Consider the following 26,956-nt stretch of genomic DNA (forward strand, 5'->3'; position numbering starts at 1 on the left):
AAACAGATCAAAGAATTTATAGACTTAGTATATAAAGATGCTCTTAGACACAATTACTATTGGCTCAATCTTGTAAATCAACAATCAATACTCAAACACTTACATTGTTTAAAGTCATTGGTCTACTGGCAACGTGCAACAATATACATTACAAAAACCATCATCCCTAAACGATAGTAATGTTTCAGCTACAGCTGTCATCAATTATTTAAGATTCAATTCCTAAGCAGGTTGGTAGGCTAGCAGGCAAGACTTTTCAGAGAAGGAATGGAGAACTATGGAAAGAACCCCCAAATGATTTTAATCCTAGTAAGAGAACACTTTCTGAGCAACCGAGAACCCATGTGTATATACATAAGGGACTATTTTCACTAGATACAGCAAAATAATATGACTGCCCAAAGGAGGCAAATTACCCCCAGGCTATGTACATCAGTAAAAATAAAGGATCAGCTTATTGAAATATTGGCCCAGCTAGACTTTCTTCCATCAACAATCGGTTGAGACACAGTTTTTAAAGCAACAGCTTAAATGAATGGCTGTGTGTCTGTAATAATTTTGACTTAAAATGTCAACTGTATTTGAGATGCCATGTGCATTTAATCAATGTCTCTATATTGTAAAATAAATATACTTCAGTGTGACTGCTGTGCCAGCCCTAAATCACAATTCACAAAGACTAGAACATCTCTTCCTCTCTATTGACAGTTGCTAATGACAACACTGATTAAAATGGTATCCGCCTGCCATATTATTGTTAAACAGTCTATTAGAATTTCTACTGCATGCTATAATCTACCACTATTTCTCTTTATGTTGATACATCTCTTTTGGAATAAAACATGATAGATTTAAAGTTTAATACTGAAAATGCAAAACTTAAGAGCAGAGCTTATCAGTAGGTTTAACCTGTATTTCCAAATACAGAGAAGAGAGTTCCTTCTGTCAGAGATTCCAGTACTCAAAGGATTTGTTTCTCCCTTTCAGAATTAATACTTGAGTTTTTCAAAATGAAAACCTCGGATTAAAATAAACAACAACAACAAGAGAAAAAATATCAATTGTCATTTCAAAATCAAGTCAGCCTACTGAAGCATATGCAAGTAGAAACTGATTGTTAGTTACTATTTTTAGAATAGATTTCTTAGAATCAAGAATTAACTCAGTAATCCACTGTTGAATGCATATAATGGGCAAGGCAGTGAGCAATAGCAAATTTGGTGTCAGATACTCCCAACACCATAGAGTTACTGGGAAGGGGATCAGATAGAGTCCTACTAACCAGGATGGATAAAGGCTGGAGAAATCACACAAAGATACAGAGGATGCCTTAGAGAGGTCAGCAAACTAGTCTAGAAGTGGTCCATGCAGGCATATTTCATGAGCAGCACAGGCCATGGCAGTGAAGAAAACAAATGACAGGTGAATACTTGAAAGTCAGATAAGATGCAAGAATTTCAAAGAAAACTATTCTGAAACTAGACATATGTGGCTAGAGATGGAGCCAGGAATGAGTGTTCTGGCTGTGACCTGTCAGAAATAACCAAGTTCCACTACACCAGGACTCTAGTCTAGGATGACAGGGTTCAAAGCGGGGCCCACACGGGACCACGGGTACTAGGCAATGCTACAAGGAAGACTCCAGAGTAAAAGCAATGAAGGCAGCACTTTGTTTAAGAGTCATGGTTACTCAGCTCCGTAGTTTACTGAGTTCTGTGGTGGGGCTACCAGATGCCCGAAGTGAAGAGCAATTACACAAAGCTGACCAGGGTCAGGGGAGAGACTACTGATAATCTCTTTCTATGTTTCGTTCAGGAGACTAGGACCAGGAGGAACCTGAAAACTGGGTTACATTTATGAGAAGACATGAGGAGAAGGCAAAGGGAGAAAAAAAATGAAGCGAAGGCAGAGGTACCTGGAAGAAAACAAAAATTCCTAAGACATGGATCTCATACTCAAAGTGATATAAAACCAGTGGAAAATACCAAGATGATCCAGACCAATTCATATGCAAGTCTAGAGTAATCAGACTTTTCCACAAAGTGTGTCCTGAGCATGTTGAGATTGAGAAGATGTTGGGTGAGCTGGAGTTGGAAGGCTGACCAAAGGATTCAAGCTGTCAGGGGAGGGAGCTGAATCTGCCCGAGGGAGGGAGAAAGACCTACCTCGTCCCCACGTCTGTATTTGTTGCAGAGGTTCCTTGGCACCTTTGCTTACTTTTAACAACGTGAGAACAATCATCTGTATATATGTTGAATGCTTAGGTTTTTGGATTACTCTTGTGTTTTTGTGAGTTTCTTCCCCGTTTCCCTCTACTCAAGTCACAGTATGGGGAAAGAAGTTGCAGTTGAAAGTAGTAAAACACAATTAAGGGGAGAAGGTAGAATAAATAGGAAAATATTCTGATAGCAAATTCCAATTAATTTGCCAAAGACTCTTTACAAAAGTATGTCAGTAATCATATCACTGTTGATGTTAAATACCCTGGTAGATTGCGGATAACAAGGGCATGATGGAAACGTAGAGAAGGCGGCATGGGTAGTCTGGTGTAGTGTCTCGGTCAAAGGTCTAGAAAATTGGTCAAAGCCACCTCTTTCATTTTACAGTCCATCTTCATCATAAAACTGTTCCTTCACATACTTTGAAACTTCCAGGAGGCAAAAGGAAGGCAGAACAAATCTATGCTATTGATTTTCTACTACACATTGACTAGAGTTCAAATTTAAAGTGGAAAATTACAGTCCCTGGGGGAGAAGAAACCTATCAATGGGAGGAACTAATACCAAAAGCCCCAGAATTAGGGTTTTTTACTGTTCACTGGTGATTTTGTCGGCAATCAGTCATAAACCGTTATTTCTGGTCCAGGTACCCTCCAGCTTTCTCTTGAGTTTTTGTTTTTTTGTTTTTTTTTAATTAATTAATTTATTTATATTTATTTTTTTTGGCTGTGTTGGGTCTTCCTTTCTGTGCGAGGGCTTTCTCTAGTTGCGGCAAGCGGGGGCCACTCTTCATCGCAGTGCGCGGGCCTCTCACCGTCGCGGCCTCTCCCGTTGCGGAGCACAGGCTCCAGACGCGCAGGCTCAGTAATTGTGGCTCACGGGCCCAGCTGCTCCGCGGCATGTGGGATCTTCCCGGACCAGGGCTCGAACCCGTGTCCCCTGCATTGGCAGGCAGATTCTTAACCACTGCGCCACCAGGGAAGCCCTTGAGTTTTGAATTACATAATATTTTAAAGAATTCTTTTTTTTTTTTTTAATTATTTATTTATTTATTTATTTATTTTTGGCTGTGTTGGGTCTTCGTTTCTGTGCGTGGGCTTTCTCAAGTTGTGGCAGGTGGGGGCCACTCTTCATTGCGGTGCGCGGGCCTCTCACTGTTGCGGCCTCTCTTGTTGAGGAGCACAAGCTCCACATGCACGGGCTCAGTAGTTGTGGCTCACGGGCCTAGTTGCTCCGTGGCATGTGGGATCTTCCCAGACCAGGGCTCAAACCCGTGTCCCCTGCATTGGCACGCAGATTCTCAACCACTGCGCCACCAGGGAAGCCCTAAAGAATTCTTTTGTGGGCATGTGGAGGTGCTACTTTTAGTCATTCTCTGCTGAGACATTTCTACTTTGATTTCTGGAGCTATGTGGCTTTTTTCAGCTGCTAAGAAAGCCTTAGGAGAATAGACAGCAGCTCAGGTATAGACAAGCACAAAAAACTAAGACAATAGAAGAGTTCATTCCAGTTTTTTTTTTCTTAATAGCTTCCGCTCTTTTATATATTTCTTTAATTTGTAGTATAAATATTTTAAATTTGTAGTAGTAAAAATAAAATTACTTTTTATTTTTGTTTATTTTTCAAAGAATTTTATGACTATATAGTGGCATATAAACAAAAGATGGGGAGGGAAATTAGGGAATCATCAGATCTAATGGGGAATGCAGACTAGGGTAATCCACTGTCCCTATTTGCTTAAAACTGAGGAGATTCCCAGGGCATGGATTTTTCAGTGCTCAAACTGGGATGAGCTGGTCCCTGCAACATAGACCAAAGGACACACTGAATGTGAATATGTTTAAAGGCCAAATTTTTCATTTTGCCTCTAATTAGATTTTCTACTTCGGCAAGTTAAACGTTAATAGTCTTGGGCTAGTTCCTTCAATTCAGTGACAGTTCACCTTGCGAAACTGACTTGTCAGATACTAACCCTTATCTACGTCTACAGACACATCTACGCTCTAATCATTTTCAGTCAATGGCCAAGTAGTTGATAACCACAATGATAATTTATACACATACTGTAAGTGTATAAAATATATGTATCTCTCAGGCAGATAAAAACTTCCATTCAAGAAGGCAGTTACACAGCTAAGTTTAGATATTGAGACATCTTACTTTCAATATTTTTACTAAGGACACTGCTAATGGTTTAACCACAGTTTTATGGGATTCAGGGATGCTCTGGTTATTTAAAAGGAGCTTAGCAAATTTTATGTCACTTTAATAAAGCCCTACCACACTTTAAGGCAAGGTTGCATGTATCAAGAGAACACATCTGACTTGTTTACTGTGGTTATCTCCAAACTGAAAACAACACTTATTAGACAATCAATCAATATTTGTTGTATGAATGAAAGATGTGTCAGGAAAAAAAAGAAATCAAAGATTGGTTGCTTACTCTCAACATGCTTGTTGTGTACTTAGCAGTGGCTTGGTCAATAGTATTGAATAAGTTATTTCAAAAAAAAAAGATTAGGGATTGCTCCACTCAACCTAAAAAAGCAGTTTGGAAAGAGATATGGAAAATCCATTTATTTAAAAAAGGCCTGGAGTTAGTTTTTTAGGGGTGGAGAGGTAGAGAGGGGCTGGAGGGTATACAGCTGAATTCCACCCATAATTACGGTCATAACCTTACAGTTTGGCTCTTAATCTTAAATCCTATTTTCATTGTTAATAATTTCATATTTATGGGTCATCTTAATTAGACAGTAAATTTAAGTAAAGGGTTCATGTTGTATATCTTTTTCTGGGGTTCCCCAGAGTAGCATTTAATAGATACTAAAGTAATGAACTGACTGGTTAATTTTTTCATACCATTTTAGATGGAAATTCATCCTTCCTACTGTTAAAGTACTTCAGGGAGGTCAATTCTACCACTTATTCAGAAACCTCATTCCAGTGCTTAACAACCATCTTCTTTTCTATATCTAACCTCATTTTTTTCTGACAGTGATTTTGGCCCATTTTCTCTAACCCTGTCCTCAGTGGAGATGGTGAACAGCTGGTTACTATTACCAGTTAACTCATCCTTCAACCTTTTCTTCAAGCAGAAATTAAAAAAAAAAATTAACTCCCAATGCAGTTCACCCTCTTTCTTATTTTTGCACCACTTCCACTGTTTTCATTATTTTCAATACTATTATCTAGAATGACTAAAGGGCACAACACATTAATATCCAAATAAGTCTACTCCAATTAGCACACCATATAAGCCAGTCAATCAGCAAAAGCTTATTAAAGGCCAACAGTGAAAAGCATCATGAGGAAGTCCCTTTGCTTAAAGGAATTTACAATCCCACTGAGGACGAGACAGACATGTAAAACCCAAACTAAAAACCGAGTCGGCCTCTGGGGAGTACTAACTGAGGAGACATGAACTATAGAGTTTTGATGAGAGAGACATGCAGGTCAAAGAAGGGCTCATAAGGAGATGGGGCTTAAGGTGGGTTCGGAGCCTGGCAGGACTCAGAGAAGGAAAGGAGGTTATCCTAAGAGAGGGCGCCACCTTAGCGCTTCACAAACTCGTTTTGGGTAATAGTGAGTAATCTGGCTGGAGTGGTGAGTTTGCAGAAAGGAACAGGAAAAAACAATGATAAAAATATAAATTTGAATAAGAGTATAGAGGATAGTGAATGCCAAATTAAATAATTTTATTTTTATAAGTTAGTAGTTCCCATATGGAGGTTCCTGGGATTGGATGCAACAGAAACATCAGAGGGTCCCAGGCCCTAGCCTAGACCTAATGAATCAGAATCTCATGATAAGGTCCATTGATCTATAACTTTAACAAGCTCTGTAGATAACGCTAGAGTACAGTTGGATTTTTGAGAACTACTAGGTAATTGGGAATCATCTCAGCTCCTAGAGCAGAACACTACTAATATTTTAAGGATGTGCTATGTATCAGGCATTTTTCATATATCATCTAATGTACTATTAGGTAGATGCTATTATTATTATTCCAATTTCACAAAAGAGGAAACTGAAATACGGACTAGTTAAGTAGTTGCTGAAAAAATAACGGAGCTGGGATTTGAACCGAAACAGAATGACTCCAGAGGATCTGCTCTTTGCCACTGTGCTATATTGCATTTTAGGGCATGAGGTGTTCATTAAGTATCTGATAACTGAATGAATGAATGATTGGTAGCTCTGCCTGGGATGAACTGGAATGAAGAAAGGAAGAAAGCAGGCAAATCGGTTTTGCGTCTACTGAAGCAATCTAGTCATAGTTAACAAAGACCATGATTAGAGTATGGCAGTGGAAATGGAAAAAAAAAAAAGGCCAGATGGAAGAGACAACATTTTGCGAGTATCAACAGGATTGCTGGCTGATGGAAGAATGAGAATGGAAAGAGGGAGGCATCCCGGATGTCACAGGATTCCTGGCAGTGCCTCAAACAGAATCAGGGAAGTCAGGATGAGCTCATGACTTAGATGGGTGAATGATGAATTAGATTTTAGACAATGATGAAGCTGAGGTGAGGCCGGGCCACCATGCAGAAATGACCGACAGCTAGCTGAAGAAACAAAACTGGACTGTCTCCAAACTCCTGGTGGATGTTATTTAGCATGGTTGAGATAATAGTTCTAGATGTACAACCCAGTAATATTTGTATATTTTTATATCCTATACCTGTTTTTAATGGTTCTGGGAGGCCTCTTATTCTATGAGGAAAACAAGTACAGTTATTATGCCAAAGGTTCAAGCCTTTTACCTTAATTATTAACCATCTCATGTTACTAAGTTGCTGTTTTATACATTGACTTAAGACAGAAAAACCCAACGAATGGCGCAAATAAAGAACTATGGGTGCATGAAAGTATACACAGAATTATGGCTGGCGTCAGTGCATTTTTAAATGCTAACACAATGGTAGCAATGGTCAGGAGGGGTCTTGGTACTGTTATCAGTTCAAAGCCCGTCTCCAGGAAGGCTGTTTCACTTCTCCACGTCTCGTTCTTTGCTATTTACCACGTTCATCTCCCATGCATCTGGAAGATGGATGTTAGTGAATTACACTGAGGTTCTCAGATAAAAGGTGCAAAGTAAAGAACTAATTCCATTTTTCTTTCAAGCAAATTATTAAATCTATACATGTCATTATCTAATAGTATTAAGTAAACATCCTACAAGGACATGACATTGTGCTGGACATGGTACAAAGCAAATTAGGCAAATACAGTCTCGACTAGGAACTTACGAGTGTTTATATATATGAATAAAACTGTTATTAATGTGTTTTGTTATTTAATATGAGTATGCAAATGGGCCCATTAGGAAATCCTTTGCATTTTATTAATCCAGCATCTTAAATGATTATATTTCACCTTAGATGCTAATGAAGTTTCTTTATGAATGTGTAGCTTCCACTTTAGTGCTTGTGAAAGTTCTTTTTAGCATATCAATTTCTTTAAAAGTTAAGCCAAATTTTTTTTTTTTCCACTGGACTTTTGTTCTCATCTGTTAACAAATCTAAACCTCATTATCCAAGAGAAGGAGTGAGGTAAACGGGTCTATTCTTCTTCAGTGCTCTTTCGTAATTCACATTAATGTTAATGGGAGCTATGCACGCATATTAAGAGGAGAAGAGAACCCTAATTAAACAAATAGCCTTTTGGTTGACATTCTATGTGATAATTTTTTATTGTGATAAGTATGAGAAAATCATCTTGCTTTGGACAGCCATGAACAGAACTACCGAGTAATCAAGTTTACATAGGGTAGGAGGGGAAGGCTATGAACAGCCATCAGATTTTAAAATGATTTTGAAAACAAGCTACCCATACATGTTTATACTAATTAACTCCATCAATGCCCCTCGCCCCTCCATTGAACACACACACCCCTCCAAAATAATAAAGAATGATAAAGAAACATTTGCAGACATGCTTGACAGCTGAAAAAAAAAAATTAAAGTCAGACGCCAAACAAACTCTGCATGCTGGGCACCATAGCAGCTCATTTGTCTGCACTCAGCCTATCAGAGGAGTAGCCCATCTGTCTCTGGGTCGTCTTTTATTTAGTTAAGAAATAAATGCCGACCAAGCAATCCTAAATTTGTTTGATCCAAATTTAATCTATACTTTTTAGTTACCATACTTGCATCTCTCTCCATCATTTTATACCGCTTGTCCTATTCATAGAAGCTCCCTCTCCAATTCTTTGCATTCTGCTGTTCACAATCTATTCATATTATGATGCTAATTTTCCCCTCTGGTGCTTAGTTGCAAATGAACAAAAGCTAGGATGTTTAATACATAAATATATAAATATTATCAGCTCTCACACCACTGGGTTTAATGGAAGTCAATATCGGTATATTACACTCTCTACTTTGCATTTCTATTATGGGCTCAACACTGCTGGTCATAAAAAGTAGCATTCGGAGTCCAGCCCTGTGATAGTAATAATGAAAAAAAAAAAGGGTCATTGCTCTTCCCAACTCGAATGAAAAATTAAAATTGCTAGGGCACTTAGCTCAAAGGAAAACTGGCAAATTAACAAAACGAAGAAACGAAATATTCATGGCTTGTACTGTGGAAGAGAAAGTAAATAATTTAAGATGGACTCTGAGGTGAGAAAATTCAGTTACCAAAGAGGCAAAAGATGAGGCTAACTAAATTCCAGTGTGTTTGCATCTTCTGTTTCTTTTCCTCTGCAATCACAGACAGCCGTGGAGGAGGCCGGATGGCTGCACCAGGAAGTAGCCTTTGACATGCAAATTTATTTTTTTACCACAGTCATATATTTCTTTCAGACTCAATATCTGCAGCCATTTTACCTTGATCTACAAGACACTGTGTTTTCAGTGTAGTTCTATATCCAGCGCGAAGCTGAATTACGAACTTTGACCCACTTTGACTTTCATTTTTCATCTGAAATTTCATGTTTCCAACTGGCCTCTAGTTCCTGAAACCAAGCACCTTAATGCTAGCCTGTGCTCGGCCTTTTGCCTTTGGGGAAATGACTGTTACAATTTCACTGGTCTGGTTACATTAGCTAGGTTACCCTTCATACCCATAAAATTGAACATTTTACAACCACTATCTAGAAAGAGGTAATGACAGGCATGGCTGCATTATACTTATTGTACACGAGACCTATAACAGCCCTTATGGGATCAAGGTAAAGAGCAGAAATGTACGACAGATATGTCATGCTCCCTGGAGATTTAAGTATTCAGTCTATCTAACCTAATTTAAAAATCAAGTCAAAATGTATCTTTATGGGTAATGTCTTATAAGACAACTTCCAAGGCAGTCCAATGAAATAACTCTGAGCCATGCATTAGGAATATCAAGTCCAAAACCCATCCATACATTCTGGCCTGAAATACTGGGAGAAGGAAAAACAAGAAAAAAGAAGAAAGCAAAACAAAAAAAACTGATTCTCCATCTGAGTCCATCCTCCATTTGTATTCAGCAATAGAAAGTTTTACTGAATTAATTCAATAGAAAGTTTTTCATCACCAAGTGATGAAATAACCTTTGAAAATAGTTCACGGTTACATTTAGAACGGGGTGACCGAAAGTTTATAAAATATAAATGATTGAATGATTTTAGTTTTAGCGTTACTTCTTAGAGCTTACTATGCAAAATTGTCCAGGCTAAAGACAGCATGGCCACCTGAAATACATAATAGCAATTAGAGGAAAAGTAAAAAAATCAAAGCAGAAATTTAGTGGGCTCCAAGTGAAAGGCAAGATCTGATGGTTGGCTGTCTGGGGTGGGGCCTTGAGGGAAGACAAGAAGGGAAGTCTACCAAGCCAAGCACCATACTAATAGCTTTGCTCACAGAACTTCACAACTCGGAGAGGATGCGTTATTATCCCCAATTTACTGATGAGTAGACTGAGACTCAAAGGGATGAATGAAGGCCACAGAGCTTGTAAGGGGCAGATTTTCAATTCAGTTAAGAATTAATTTGGTGGCGGTGATGTCTGTGCTGTTTGTGGTGGTGGATGAGGGTGTGTGTGTGTGTGTGTGTGTGTGTGTAGGAGTGTTCTTTTTAAAATAATTCACAGCAGATGTCATTATATAGAGTTGCCCTAGTTTCAATAAGATACATACAGGCAGATACTGCAGGTTCGGTTCCAGACTACGGCTGTGATAACGCAATAAAACAAGTCACACACATTTTGTGGTTTCCCAGTGCGTATAAAAGTTATGTTTATGTTATACTGTGGTCTATTAAATGTGCAATAGCATTATGTCTAAAAAAACAATGTGTGCACCTTAACTCAAAGATACTTTATTGCTAAAATAGGCTAACCATCATCTGAGCCTTCAGCGAGTTACCTTTTTGCAATAGTCACATCAAAGAACACTGATCGCAGATCACCATAACAAATAAATAATAATGAAAAAGTCTGAACTACTGCATAAATTATGAAAATGTGACACAAAGACAAAGACATGAACTGAGCAAACGCTGTCGGAAAAATGGCACCAATAGACTTGCTCGAGGCAGGGCTGCCACAAAACTTCAATTTGTGAAAAATACAATATCTGCAAAGTAAAATAAAGTGGAGCACAGCCAAACGAGGCATGCTTGTAGTATATTTGGGCATAAAATGGATGAAACATAGATGCTTTACCGCTTGCAAAGTTTAGAAATTAAAGTTGTTGCCTCCGTGTTTTAAAAAATACCTTTGTCATTACGGTTCATGATTTAATTTTTTCAAGGTAGAAACTGAACCAGTGTATTCCTGAGGTATACCTGCATTAGCTGAGTTAGGAAGAAATAATAAAGAATATCCAACTGTTGGGCTGGGAGGAGCAGAGTTAAATATAAGCAGCTGCAAATCAAGTTCACCATTCAGATTACAGACCGTGTGTCTTTAAAATGTTTACTTCAGGTATGAAGTATCATCACTTCAAAATGATACTTCAGGGATCATATATACTAAAACATACATAATTTGGGTTACCTCTTTGTTATAACTTTATGTGAAACTGGTTTAAAAATAATCTTCCCATATTCATATGCTGCAAAAATGAAAAAAAAAAAAAAGCTGGAATAAGGTGATTTGGCATTAGTACCCCAGCGTGCTAAGTTCTGATAACATATCTGCTGGAAATTCAGTGTAGCCTGTGTAGATGCACACTATATCAGGCTGGTAGCCAGTTACTGAGGGTGACATGACACCATCCCTTCTGATTCTACCTTCTTCATAGCACCTACTAGAGCCTGAAATAATCTCATTTATTTTGAGTGAGTTGTTTATTCTCTCTCCCTCACTGGAATATAAATTCCGTAAGAGCCATGGCCAGGAGGTCTTGTTCAGCACCATATAAATTGACTGTTGATTCCCTCAAGTTGTATCCTAGGCAAACATCACACCACTCCCTAGGAAATTCATTGTTATAGATAGTTTACATGTTTTGTTTTTGGTTTAAACTCACCACAAGAAATTCAAAAGTCTTTGATTTTTTTCTTCCTTTGTGAAGATAAAAGAAGTACCATTAAAGCAGAGATTTACTGCTGTATGCCCAGTGCCTAGAACAGTGCTTGATGCAAAGCAGGCCTTCAATAAATGGTGTTAAATAAATGAAGAATAATTGTGAATGTGCTTGGCAAAGAGGAGGTGTTCAACAATATTACTAATCAAATGAATATGGGCAAACATACTAAAAACAGAAATGAAATTCCGATTGGCAGGCTTTACTCTTTGTTCTTTGTTAATTCATTAAAAAAGGAGTTTCCTGGGCAGAACAAGGGTATAGAGAAAGATACTTGATTGACATCAAGCCTTTCCATTTAGGGTCCAGAACAACTTGATAGGCCAGAGGTTTTCAAAGTGAGTGGTCTATAATATCAAGAGGAGACAATAGCTGCTATGATGTAAAGGAATGGATTTTAAACACAAATCTGTGACAGAATTCAGCTTAAAGAATATAAGGATTGACAAGTTTATTAAATAACTGATAAATCAAGAACTGACTTTTGAATTTTCCACTCTAGACAGGGCAAGATTTTCTTAGCCAAAAGATATTTTTCTTCAGTGCTTAGAAAACATCTACTAGACCCCAGGAAGGCAGAGTAGGGCTGATAGCCATGGGGTTGTTTTTGGAGGGGTTTGAACTTCACTCTTTGGCTGCAAGAAGCCACCGGTGGTCTTTTCTACAGGGTAGTGTCATGAAGAATACAGGAAACACATAATGGAAAAATGTAAGCATCTTGATCCTCTAAAATTCTCTTTCAACAGCAGGTAAAACAGCATACACGGAAACTACCAAAGTTGGTAGGTTCTTAAGCTGTGTATTTTTCAATATACAATAATTCAATAATTTCCATATACAATAATTCACGGCCTGTGTAAGAGCCATAGTGGAATCTGCCAAGAGGTAATTCTGCAATCAACAAAACATATGCATACTGGAATCAGACAACAAATGTAAAGATAGGAATTAATGAGACCCCCCCCATCATTTTTTCAAAACGATAGGAAGTAGGTTAAATTAACTGAGCTAAACTGTGTTACTACATGTCATCAACACAAAAGCGGCCAGTGAACATCAGAAAAGCACACCACACTTAGCTTCCCACAAGCAAGAGCAAAGCCACATCCGACTCCTCGAGATCCGTAGAGCAATCAATCTTTTTTAAACGAGAAACTAAGTCAATAGCGTCTGAGCAACAGATGAGAGTTAAAGCAAAATCTGTTGGCTAATGGTAACAGCTATTGTGTTCTTTGCTGTTGAAAATGTGCATGTGGCAGCATCTCCAATACGCTCACAAACTCAGATGCAAAAGGCTATGGAGAACAGTTGCTATTTTTACACTGGAGATGAAATCAAACACCACCTTTCGGATCTTAATTTTGCTAAAATAGTACAAGGAAACAAAATCCAAATTGCTAGATGTCTCAAGGATCTAGGACCTGTGATTTCTACCAGAGGAAAACACAGCAAATACTGGATGACAACAGGAAGAGCCAGCTCTGTATTCTGGGCAGTGGAGAATGAACCTGCCAAATCCCATCAACTGAAATCAAACACAAAGTTCAGGCTTACTTTAGTAATATTCTAGAAAATGGGATAGGTGAAGCGCTAATAGTTTTTATATTTACAGACTAGTCAAATCCTTAGAGTTTTCTTCTTGAACACCTTAAAGAGGGTTTTTTTTTACCTTACAAATTACTCTGATATTGTAGAAGTATTAATGATTATGATAATAGCTATATGGTTTTCTATTGATGATGCAAAATTTGCTACACACTTAGTGGCTTAGACAACAGAAATGGGCTGAAATTAGGGGTTGGCAGGCTGTGCTCCTTTCTGGAAGCTCTCCAGAAAGAATCCATTTCTGTGCTTTCCACTTTCTAGAAGCTTCCCACAGTCCTTGGCTTACAGCCCCTGCAGTCACATATTGTATTTCTCTGTACCTTTCTTCCATAGTCACATCTTCCTCTTCCACTTTGAAGGCCCCTTGTTATTACCTTGGGCCCACAGGGGCAAATTCAGGATAATCACCTTATCTTAAGGTCATCTGAAGAGCAACCTTAATTCCACCTGCAACCTCAAGTCTCCTTAGCCATGCAATATAACATCCTCACAGGTACTGCAGAGTGGGACATGAAGATCTTTAGGGAGGCCATTATTCTACTTACTGCAATAATTTACATTTACTGAATGTTTGTTACTTGCCAGGCACTGTTCTAAGCAAGTTACTTGTAATTAAGCAACTATAATTCTCACAATAATAGTAGATTCTATTGTTATTCCCATTTTTCAGATGACACAGAAAGAGATTAAATATTACAATAACTTGCCCAGTGTTACCTAGAGAGAAAGCAGAGAAACCAGGATTGGCATCAGAGTTACACATACAGAGTGTGCACTTTTAACCTCTGAACTCCATGACTGCAAAGGCGACTCTCATCTAAACATACTGCAGTTGCACGTTATCATTATTATCAAGGATGATTATCTAATAGCAGTCATAATAGTTACCCAGAATAAGGGCAAGTTTAAAATTTTAAATGGCAAATGGAAATACAGAGTCTAAAGAGACCACCAGGAAAAACACCGTTTTTTGAGAGATATGTCCACTGGTGTTGATGTTATTTGTGTCCCTAAATGTCACTTTGTAGTTTCAAGGTCATATGTATGTACACACACACACACACACACACACACACACACACACACAAACATGGAGACAGAGAGAGAGAGAGAGAGAGAGAGAATATATATATGAATAACAGATATGGAATAGAACTTTCCATTTCTGTCTAAAATTTCAGTGGAACATCCCAAACCGAGAACATGTGATGACAAATACCACCCAGCATTCTTAAGAAAGACATCTCCTAACGGTTTAATAAGAGGTGCTAAACTGGCCCATCAACTATCACCTCCCATCACTGACCTTCAGCCCATGGAACAGAAGGGTAGAGATTGAGAAATGGATTTTCTTTGCTGGGAAATTATAGGAGTAAAGGAAGTAATGGAAAGAGATGCTTCCTCATCTCACTCCCAACAAAATAAGTGAGGCGGCAACAAGAAAACCCCTCAGAAAATTTGGAGGTGACTGTATAAAAGGAGACTGACATCCCATGTCGTACCTGTTTGCTTGGCGATCTGGAGATGCCAGGCTGGTTGGGGGATCTCTATGGCAGGTGAGGAGAAACGGGAACAGTGGGGACAGGCTGCACTTCTATCATTTGGAGGCGCAAGAGTTCAGTAATTCTAGTGAGCCAAGCAGATGCTCTAGAAGGAAGCTGGACGAAAGCCACCTTAAGCTGACATCATCAAAGAAGTCTACCCGCTGGGTAAGGAGGCTCCAGAGTTGTGCTCCCTGAGGTCAAAGGGTCTTAGGAAGTCAACGGAAAAATAAATCTCCTTTACCAGTGGTTGGTGCAGTAAGGAGCCCCCTGAAAAATCCACAAAAGTGGCCCACAAAGAGCCCCAACTGCCAGATTATACCAGATACACCAGTTACGTCAAACTCTGTCTTTGTTTTAATAAAGTCCTTCCCTTCCCTTTGTCCCAGAGACGGAGAACCAGAAGAATGTGGAATCCTGCACACTGTAGGGCCCTCGCTAGGGCTGAGCCCTGAGGGGCAGGGAAGAAGAAAGTGCTGATTAACACCAGATGGTGCATGTTAGCCCCTGACAAAGAGGGTGTTTTAACATCCAGAAGTGACCACAAAGCCATCAGCCAGAAAACTGAGATGTCATTAAATCGTGGACATTCTGACAACACCACCAGGGTGTATTTGAAGGTAGCTAGCTGTAGGAGAAGAAAGAAAGTTGTTTTCTGATTGCACCCTGCTGAGCTATGCCTAGTCAATGGACTGACTGCCTGTGACATCTTGTCTCTCAGTCCCACTGAGTTAGACGGCAGTATACGAGCCTCATTTTGAAAGTGAGGAAAGCAAGGCTCAGGGAAGTTAAGTAACATGTGCGATGCCCAGCAGCTTGTGTATGAGGGTCATGGGTTCAGATCAAGGCCCTCTGACTCCAGATGCGATGACATCTCCGCTGCACCTCACTGCCTCTGACGACTAATATGCCCACAGACCTGGCCATGGGCACACCTAGAATCATGGGGGGTAGGGTGGGAGTGGGGTTGTGGTTCATCTAACCTGTCTTCTCTAATTCAAAGGCGGTGTTCTAGAGGTCACAGTTGAGGACTCCCTCACCTCTTGCTTTCCCTATGTTGATGGAAGAAGCATTTTCTTTATCCACATAATGCTTTGCTACCAAGGGCTATAGGCATTGCCCATGCCTCTACCAAGTGTCGGCTTTTCTTTGACATACATTTATGACAGCTTCCTGTCATCACCAGGAGCATCAAGAGCCAACCAAGAAGGCTCCTTCTGCCTCTGCAGAGAAGGATCAAGCACAGTCACCAGTTAAGACTTTTAGGCATCTACACATGATCCAGCAATCCCACTCCTGGGCGTATATCCGGACAAAACTATAATTCAAAAAGATACACGCATCCCAATGTTCATAGTAGCACTATTCACAATAGCCAAGACATGAAAACAACCTACATGCCCCTTGACAGATGAATGGATAAAGAAGATGTGGTACATATATACGATGGAATACTACTCAGTCATAAAAAGGAACGAAATAATGCCATTTGCAGCAACATGGATGCAACTAGAGATTATCATACTAAGTGAAGTAAGTCAGAAAGAGAAAGACAAATACCATATGATATCACTTATATGTGGAATCTAAAATATGACACAAATGAACTTATCTATGGAACAGAACCAGACTCACAGACATAGAGAACAGACTTGTGACTGCCAGTGGGGTGGGGGGAGAGTGGGGGAGGGATGGATTGGGAGTTTGGGATTAGTGGATGCAAACTATTATATATAAAATGTATAAATAACAAAGTCCTACTGTATAGCACAGCGAACTATATTCAATATCCTGTGATAAACCATAATGGAAAGGAATATAAAAAAATGTATATATGTGTGTGTGTGTATATATATATATATATAAAACTGAATCACTTTGCTGTACAGCAGAAATTAACACAACATTGTAAATCAGCTATAATTAAAAAAAAAGATTTTTAGGCATCTAGCTGAAGAGGAGGGAAAGCTTGCATTTTTTTTTTTTTTGAATGCACACAAATGAGTGATTTCATCAGCAGAAACAAAACAAAACAAAACCAAACCATCCCAACTTTGCCTTCAGAGCAGGTCCCTACCTCAACATGGCACCAAATCCCTTCCTCTTTATTTTCCTTTCTGGATCTTCATTTCCCTCTTTCTGCTTTTTCTCCTTGACTTTCAATTTGCCCTTTTCCTTCTTCTTCTCCTTTTCTTTCGGCTTTTTGACTTTCCTGGCTTTATTTTCTGCATTCTCTAGCTCAGAGTTCCCCTGAGGGGCAGATTCATAATTCAGAGCTCCTTGGCCAGAGTGAGAGCTCTTATCAGACAGACCATCTGTACAGAGAAAAAAATCAATACACATGGTCAGGGGCACTTACTGTTAGTATCTCAAGAAAAGTTAAAATGTAAAATACAGAATAATGAATAAAGGCACTCCGGAGTTCTACCCTGCCACGAGGCTACGCGTACCCTTTGAAGAGACAACTGCCTAAATCTGGTTACTTCAAGCAAGGTTTGCTGCTGGGAGTGGGCGACATTGGTTGCTTAGCCAGTAGTATAAAAGGTTTGATATGTGATGAAACACTGATCTCTCTGAAAGCAGCTTGTTAACCTTGATCAGCTCAGAACGCCGACGTGCTGGGAAACAAACAGGGTGAGTTTATTTCCAGGAGAAGTTTTTGAGTTCAGCTATAACCGGACTGCTTCTACCCAATTAAAGCAGTCAGTCCTCGGGTTGAGGCTGCATCTAATGACTTGAATAATAATGTCAAGAGATGCATACTTAGTGCTCCTACCCTAAGGGTAAATGACAGTTGGTCCTTGTAGGAAATTGAAGGAGAACATTTCTTTGGCGGTTGCACTGTAAAATAAATCACATGTTGCGTTATCCAGTTCCACGTTTGTTAAGCCAAAGGGCAAAACATATCAGGGAAATGAATTACTTTTAATATCAAAAATATAATTGTGACCTTAAATCACTTTTCTCTGTAGTTAAGCACCCATTCTTGCCTATGATTCGCAGATAACAAGGAGAGGAAGAAACCATTTCAGCAAGCTCGTTGCCCTACCAGCTTCTAATTCTTCGGGTCCATCGTAAGATTTGTCAATGGCTGCTCGGAAGCTCTCGTTGCAGCCTCGGCCACGGACCACGTGCGGCCGGGGACGGTGGAAGGGAAGTTCGTTCTTCCTGACCTCGGCAACTGCAGTCTGCAGGCTCTCCAAGGAGCTGGACTTTTTCAAACCCAGAGTTGGACCGAAATCTTTGCTTGGAGAGTCTGGAAGAAAAAAGGGCAAAAGGTCACCCTTCCCCTAACGAGGCAGTGTGGTGGAGTGGGAAGGCTTGTTGTTCTATCTCAAAAAGGGAGGAGGGGGGTTAAGTGGGTGGGATTTGGTGTTAAACCCCAGTGTTGCCCCTTTTTGTGACTTCGTGCAAGTACTTTGACTTCTCTGAGCCTTAGTTTCCTTTTCTATAAAGTTGTGGGAAGATTTAAAATGATATGTCATATATAGAAATAAATATGCATGCGTATATATATATATATGCACATGTGCACACACATATACATGACTTTGAAAGTCTATAGCAGCCTGTAGAGATTATATGTATGAGCGTGTGTATATGCACACACACACAGTTGCACACACACACAGAGCACCTAACAGTGTTTCACAGTTCTCATTCCAAGCACTCCCCTACACTGTAGCTTTTATTATTTCCAACATTGTTTTTATAATTATTAAGTAATGTATTATGCACAGAAATCAAAGAGCATTGAAGTGATTGTAATTTTTATGGTTAAACACTTTACCATACTCTAACACTCTTACTGTAGGGTGAATGCAATTTTTTTAGTTGACGAACCAAAGCAAGAAAGAAAACAACTTTTCTGTGTCAGTGCTTAACTGTTCCAAATGTATTTCTATTTGGGTATCTAGGAAAGAGGTAGTTTTCTTTATATGATATAATATTCCAAAAAAAAAAAACTAGGTGAAGTTTAATAATGTGTGTTCTGATATGTAATTTTTTCATTTGCACTCTTTGTCTTGCCCTGTTACCTGCCCCTTTTCACCCATGCCTTGACCCCCATTCCCACCCACAGCCAGGCCCCTAGTTGTCTGTAACAAGATTAGGCTATATAAATACCAGCAGCACAAGGATTATTTTAAAGATGGAAGGAATTCTAGCAGGGCTCTTTTCCACCAGGGCCAAAGCTCATGATCCTCTCCAGTTACAAAGATTACTGTCATGAAGGGGTTACACGTGCATTTCTGGAAATAAACTACTTTGCAGTTTTTTAGTAGATATAGATTGAGTACATATTAAGGATTGTGCACATACAGTACCTACTTCAATGCCTAGCATGTAGTAAGGCTCAGTAAATAGCCCTATCTTTTCTTACTATGATCAGTATTTTTGCTTCTACTAATACTGCCATGATGAACATTATCACTAGGTAATACAAGGAATACAAAAGAAGTACAACAAAGGTATAACGCCTATATAGACACGCATAAAGTTAAAAAAATAAAACACACCCTCCCATATATTGTGAATATGTTAAAAATAGTCAAAATAACGACAATAATGCTAATAAATAATGCAGAGAGTGCTTAGCCCTGTTCTAAGTGCTTTACCTAACTTACCATAATCCTTACAGTTGTGCTACTGCCAAAATTGTTCGCATTTTACAGATGAGGAAACTGAGGCAATGAGCAGATAAATACCTAGTCTATAGATACACACTTAATAAGCTTCAGAGCTGGGAACTGTCCTCAGGCAGCCTAATTCCGCCTTTTCTGCTCTGTACTGTCTAAAGTTGTACTTGGCCTCCACCCTCTACTTGACTATGGTCAAGCTACTTAAAATGGCCTCTAGTTTCCTCATCTCTAAAATAAGACCCTGAGCCTAATCAAGCAGACAAAATGCAAAAACTGGATGTTGTTTTACAGTTTCATCATTAACTTAACAGGAGGCAATTTTGCACTTCGAACAATATACATGATGGCAATAAACGTTACATTTTATAGGCAACAGTGCATCATTAATAAATGCAACAGAGATGGGACTAAGCAAAAAAAAAAATTATAAGAAATTTCAGGAACAAATTTCAGGTGCTACTTGCAAATCATAAATAGTAAGAATACATCACTACTAAATCCAGAAAGAGGCATATTTCTTATAGTCCCAGGAAGGAAGGTAAGTGGAAGAAACAGAAATTGAGTAAGATCATTTCTGACAAGAAAACAAAAAGCAACATAGAGGCTCGGGGTATTAAAGCAACAGTAAAAGCTTTGGAGTTTACAGAAAATATTTTACACCATCACTCCCTAGGGAGGATCTGACATGAAGTTTGGTGAAAACATGAAGATGAAAACTATCTGAGAAAGTCTAGTTCCTCTGTCAACAATAGTAACCATCTTTTATTTATTAATTGCCATTCAGGAGATTATATTAGAGCCCAAACTGTAAGTATTCACGTCAACCTTTAGCAATAAATTCTGGGGAACATGAAAGTGAATAAATCATCCAAGACATAAGGCATGTTATCTAAAAGGAGCTCATCTAAAGCTCAGCAAGAAGTCATATTTGAGAAGGAACAAATACACTGTTACTCATTCAAAGCAAACTGAACATTAAGGATTCATGGACTTTGCAGGATTAATAGAGCCAGCAAGTAATTCACTTTACATAAATAGAAGTCACAAATTAGAAGTGTCAACTAATGTTGGCCAAAATTATAACCTAGCTCTACTGGATGCCGTCCACAGTAAAACTAAAAGCAGAAAGGCGATTGAGTCTTGGTTACAAATGTGGACTCAGGGATTTTCAGGCTTGAAAACAACTTTCTTATTTGTTTCTAGGGAGTAAACAGCATATAGTGGTGGAAAAAAACAGACTGATGTTAGAGAGGAGAATCTGAAATCAGGAAAGTCCTTACAAGGACTACAGGTGCACTGAACTGACTGAATTGAATCGCCACATGCAAAGGACCTTGACTAGAGTTCACATTTCCTTCACGTGTCCAAGGCTTCTGAGGGAAGGTCGAGGTTACTGGTTCCGAGGGACTATTATGTCAACTGATGGCATCAGCACTAAATGTCAACAAAACACTTGGAATAAAGCGTTTTACCACACAAAGATCCTAAGTGAGCACCATAAATTGTCACAGCCAGTCACTCTTCCCTACCCCTATCCTCACCAGTTCCAGCTTAGGTTGCCATTGCGTTGGAAATTCTGTAGCTTTCAGAATGGGAAGATTCACTATTTTTAGCCTAACCATTTATACAAATCATGTTGTTTTCTAGGCTCCCACTACAAGTAGAGGTCTCTTTGAAGGGATAATATAAAGCTCTATCCTACTGAAGTCATCCCCAAGAGTGATGACGCCTCACATTTTCACCTGTAGCTGATGTGATATTGACTGTGGCTGATTTTAACCAATTATCTGAGAGAGCAATCTCTGAATACCACGTGTTATCAGTCACAAGGTGGTGTGTGTCCAAATTTGAACTTTTACTTGTCCCATTTTGAGTATCTACAGAACTAATCTGAATATGATTTTTCAATAGTTTCCAGGCCAGTTTAGGTTAGTTGCAAATGCCAAGAAATAAATCTTTTCACAAACTTTAGTAGCATGACTTTATTTTTTAAAATTTATGACTTCTATGTTCAGTGACCATGTTCTCTAAGATCCAGATAAACTTATCTTCCTGTCAGAAACATGAAGTTGACATTCACAAATTTCTTGAAACAAATGAGACAACGTTTATCAAAGGTACTAAAAGAGGGATCTTGCATGATAAAAGTTATCCTCAAAGTGGTATAATGAAAATATTCTTAACGTTCCATGTGCCAAATTTTTCCTTAAAATAAAAGTCTCATAAAGAAACATCACAGAAATAATTGTTTTAAAAGATGCTACAGCATTTTTGAAGATTCACCTGTTCCCAAGTGAAGGATTGGCTTGACTTGGTCCTGGAAGCCTTCCCCATACAGAGCCGAGGGAAATTTCAGGGCCATGTTTTCTGGCTCCACCAACCCTCAGACACATCCACTGCTCCCCACCATCCAGAAAAATACAGTGATATGAAGAAACTGAACACTCAAGTCTAAAGACTTAAAGGATTCTGCCACCATTTCTCCCATGTGCATGAAACAAGTGGGGAGAAGGGCAGTACAAAGCTACTGTCAAGGTGGAGAGGGACCTCAATAAAACAGAGTCAAAACACTGAGAAACCACTGCCCCAGCCTTTCTAGGTAGAAAGTCCCATTTCAACATACTATAAAACAAAAAGTCCTTCCCGGAGGGTTGTTTGGATGTGGACCTCAGTTTTTCAGACCCAGTCTTGGGTTCCTGCCTCTGCCCTATAGCTGAGAACTGCTGTTGGTTCCCTGCAAGGCAGGTGATTAGAATAATAGAGCATAAAACGGTCTAGAGAGTAGTGATTAATAGTGAATGGTGAAGTGGAGAGACTGTGGGACCTAACACCCTCCCACTCTGCCACTTATTTCTTGAGTTATTAACTTTCCTGTGCCTCCGCTTCCTAATCTGTAAAATTTGGATAAGACGAGGATGGAAGAGTGTTTGGCACATAATAGGGACTCATAAAGCATTAGTGATGATTATTGTCACTGGTGCTTTTGTATCAACTCTAAACGTTTGAGTGAGTGAAGGTCTAGCACAATTTATTTGGTTCAATCTGCCACTGCATTTTAAAATACAACTATTCCTTCTGCAAGAAGTTGAAAAGGGCTCTATAAATAAATATCATCCTTCTTTTTTTATTCAAAAGTTAAACTGATTTTTTTTCCCCAAACAACTCCCTACAGCTTTTTCTTCTGAAATAAGGTATATTTATCCATCTGTTCATCACATATAGAGGCTATTCTTAGGAAGATTAATAGTGGAGTCTCGGATGCCCTTCCCCTTAGGTTATAATCATTTAATTAGTCTGAGATTTCATTGGCAATGTTTGAACTTCCCATTCTAGCTCTAAAATCTTGCAATAAAAGAATGCCTTAATCCAGAAGACCAGTAATTGGATCTTCCATTATTGATGAGATTGCTTCCAATACATTCTTATTAAAACATAAAGAATTATTTGGGGGAAGGTATTCACTTTCAGATACATGGCAAGGTTTCCTCCAAGCTAGAGCTTTATAATTAACAAATACTCATGATAAATTAACAATAAATAATGTATTAATTTGCAAATTTCAATAACATTGATGGCCCTCAAGGCACTTAGTGAAAATTAATTATGTTAGAGCCCCTCCCCCTAAAATAAAGGAATTGTGTGCAGTAGTAAACTGGGGATCAAAATGATTGCAACGCTATCGGGGGACACAGCATGAAACTTGAGAAGGCCATGAATTCGTCAAGATAGCTTGCTTTCATTAACAATTTGGCCTTGCTGTATTATGAGCAATGAACTTGGGGCAAATACAATAGAAATGCTTTCCTTGCTTCATGGGGAGTTGTGATGTGAAATTAATAGCCTTAAAACTCTTTGAATGAAAAATTATTACAACTTCCAACTAGGAAGTCACAACGCCACTTTATTCTCCAACACATCTCACTGTCTTTTTATTTCAGATTACACTTACTGAAAATTTTGATTTTTTTTTTTTTGGTAGTTTCCCCTAGAGGCAAAATGTCTTATGTGCTTTAATAGATATCATTGCAAATCCATTAGCCCAAGTTCCCCATAATATCCAAATGTATAATTTCCCAAATTATGTTATCTGCTATGTCCATAATGGGCCTAATTACTTTCTTGCCTATCTCAGTATTCCAAATATTGATCATCATTCCAAGCTTATCACAGTGCCCTGCTTCCTATTCATTTACCATAGGGCATAATGTATCTGGTTTATACATTATCTGCTGTCATTTGGGTCTCAGTTCTTTTACTGGCAATCTCCAAGTTCTCTAGGAGCAGAGTTTTTCTTCCTTTTAAGTCTCGTATATCCCAGGGTCTTTTATCATTTCCTGAAATTCGTGTCAAAATGTTCAATAATGAACTTCTCATTAAGATTCATATATTTGCATAATCTTTCCTACTCTGTCTCCAAACATTGTCTATTTTAAAGTGAAAAGATATAGAGAAAATTATGGGAAGATTAGGTGAACAAATACAACAAATGCTTTGATTGTAAGTGTGGGCATGGCCCTCCAAGTGACTTCAAATCTCTGCTAAGTGTTGCTGTACACTTTAATTTTCTTCACTAAAAATTCCCTCTTTTATAAATTGAAAGTCAAAATCTGATGCCATATTTTGGTTTCTTTCCTGGACTCAAATTATATCCCACAAATGTAATGAATAGTGAATTTATTACAGCAAAATATTCTCATGACACTTTTTTGTCTTTTTCTTTCACTCTTTAGTTTGTGGATAAGAAAATGGGCTCTGTGGTTCAATTTAGTAGGGAAACTCTTTTTCAAAATATATTTATAAACATAGCTCTGGGTAGGTTCTGTTAAGGCAACTGACGGACTCAAACCCAATGCCAATAGACTAGTTTGTTATAATCTTTTGTTTTCCCTCTCTCTGCCTTATCAGGATAACTCCACTGGGTTAAAAACACCACCACCACCATCCCCCCGACCCCGAACTGGCATTCAAGCTAATAATGAATTTAAAAATTACATAAATAACATTGGTTTCTGGAAGGGAAATGTGGCTACTTAAAGGAGAAAAAAAAAACACCTTTTATTATTTAAGTGGGGGGGGGGGGAAAGACTCACTTGAGAGTCAAATAAACTGACTAAAGAGGCCAGCTTTCCTACCTGTGGAATGGGGTCAATAGGACTGATGAATGCCACCTACCATTTTCTTAATCTTGTTGATCTTTGTATTGTCAGCGCAGAGAAGTACTGAATAAATATTTGTTGTAGGAATAAAGGAAGGTGCAAGGAAAGGATAGTTACAGGATGCAGACGGCCCAGTTCTCCAGTGCTGTGAGGCTGAAGGGAGTTTATGGGAAGAAACACAGGTTACGATTGCTTCACGCCCTCAGAGCCCACACACAGCCTACTGTTCTTCGTTAATATGACCCTTAGGTTTTTTGTGTGTCACTTCCAAGGATTTAATCATTTCTGCCTTACCTATATTTACTCACTCATCTTCTCTATGTTTTGTCTTTTTCTACGACTCATTCCTTTTGCTTAACTTCTCTGTGATATTAGCCTTTTCTGCTATTTTCCCCTCTTTATGTGCACTTTGAATAGTCTTATTTTTACCCACTGCCAAAAACACCTTTATTTGTCTTCCAGCTCTTCCTTGTATGTCTTGGTAACAGGCTTTTCATTCTGAACACAAACTGTTTCAGTGATTTTTTTTTTTTCCCTCCTCATTCTTTTTAGCACTTATTCTTTGTATGGCTTGCTTCAACAGCACCTCTTTCTTCTGCTTTTGATTGTCGAGTGGTTTATATATTATACAGCATGGGTTGTATAATGCCATACTCTCAAGATAAAGTATACTAAAAAGGATTCTAATAAGTTTCTTTAAAAACCATTAGCATAACAAAAAGGTCAAACTGATTGATTTCTTGGATGGTATCCACATGAAGACATTTTTACAGGATGTAGTGTAAACTGGGTACCTCTATTTTTTTAGGGCCAAAAATTATTTTTATAATTTTTGCTTTACTCTTTTCTCCCCTTTTTATAGCTAACTGACTGCACTAAAAAGAAAAAACAAAACAAAACTTCAAATTTTCAATTACTCAGTATTTCCAGAAATGACAGAAAGTAAGGTTTTTCAGTTTTGAATAACAATAATATATAATATGAATATTCAGTAATATGAATAACAATCTCTTAAGAGATATGCTTTAACCTAGGTTTCAATCTACTGTTAGAGTGTCAAGCCAAAATCAAGTCAGCCATCAATGAGTGTTTACTGAGTATTTTTTGTCACTCAGAACTGTGCTAGGTCCTAAGAGGAATAGAAGACAAGTGTAATAGTAACTAACATTTTCCTGTTGCTTTATAATTTATAAAGTTCTTTCCTGAATAAAATGAGGCTACACCTTACACAATTGATCTTACCCAAGTTCAACTGTGTTTTCATGTCCAGAGAGAGCTACAAAGAAAGAGAGGGAGGAAGGGCAGGATAAAATAAGTAATAAGAGCAATTTTAGTCACCATTACTCTCAATGAGAGTGTGCCCCAGCGTAAGTGTGTGTCTAGGAGAGACTGAGAATCAAGCGAAATGAACCGTTCCGGTGAGTCTCTGACTTTTTTTTTTTTTAACCCTGGGTAAACATTTTATTTTTTAAATCGAGATATAATTGACATGTAACATTGTGTAAGTTTAATGTGAGCAATGTATTTGATACATATATATCTGATTTTGATACGTATATATTTATATTTTGATTTGATACATGTATATATTGCACAATGATTGCCACAGTAAGGTTAGTTATTGCCTTCATCTCCTCACATGGTTACCTTTTTGTGTGTGTGTGAAAGAACATTTAGGATCTACTCTTTTAGCAACTTCCAAGTATATAGTGCAGTACTGTTACCTACAGTTACCATGCTGTACGTTAGATCCCCATCATTTATAACTGTAAGTTTACAGCCTTTGAGCAACATCTCTTCTCATTTTCCCCATCACTCAGCTCCTGGCAACCACTATTCTGTTCTCTGTGTCTATGAGTTTGGCTTTTTTAGATTCACATATGAGATCATACAGATCTCGAGAACCATTCTTGAGAGGCAGTGCCTTACTACTATGTCTTATGTAAATTTCAGAAGAACCACTCAACTCAGTACCCTTCCAATTCCTCTCTTAAATCCCCTGAGTTGGCAGACAAGAAAAGGTTGGCCACTGACTTGGCCAAGATGCTATGTCTGGACAATTCTTGAGCTAAAGATCCTGCCAAATTCTTTGATGCCTCAGACATAAAAGACAAGGCACCTACCTCCCTCCAAGACGTTATAATCTGAGTGCAGAGCAACGATGAACACATATGCAGTGGTAACACCAGAGAATATAGATCAGTCCCTAATGTATGTGAAGTACCCATCTGAGGGCAATATATCCCCAAATTTTAGAAAATAAAAATGTTTGACTCCTAGCTTT

At 38.5% G+C, this 26,956-nt stretch overlaps 1 protein-coding gene across 5 annotated transcripts in view; it reads right to left on the minus strand.

The window, feature by feature from the left end:
* The window catches only part of PARD3B (par-3 family cell polarity regulator beta), a 1,043,271-nt gene that overhangs the window by 312,804 nt on the left and 703,511 nt on the right, over positions 1–26,956 (minus strand). For all 5 annotated transcript variants that reach the window (XM_057551599.1, XM_057551600.1, XM_057551598.1 and 2 more), the window contains 2 exons: positions 17,926–18,132; positions 16,954–17,191 (listed from right to left, as the gene is read on the minus strand). In XM_057551599.1, the coding sequence (XP_057407582.1) occupies positions 16,954–17,191; positions 17,926–18,132 (445 nt within the window). The remainder of the gene's footprint in view (positions 1–16,953; positions 17,192–17,925; positions 18,133–26,956) is intronic.

The sequence above is a fragment of the Balaenoptera acutorostrata genome, chromosome 8 (assembly GCF_949987535.1).
Source record: "Balaenoptera acutorostrata chromosome 8, mBalAcu1.1, whole genome shotgun sequence".
Lineage (NCBI taxonomy): Eukaryota > Metazoa > Chordata > Mammalia > Artiodactyla > Balaenopteridae > Balaenoptera > Balaenoptera acutorostrata.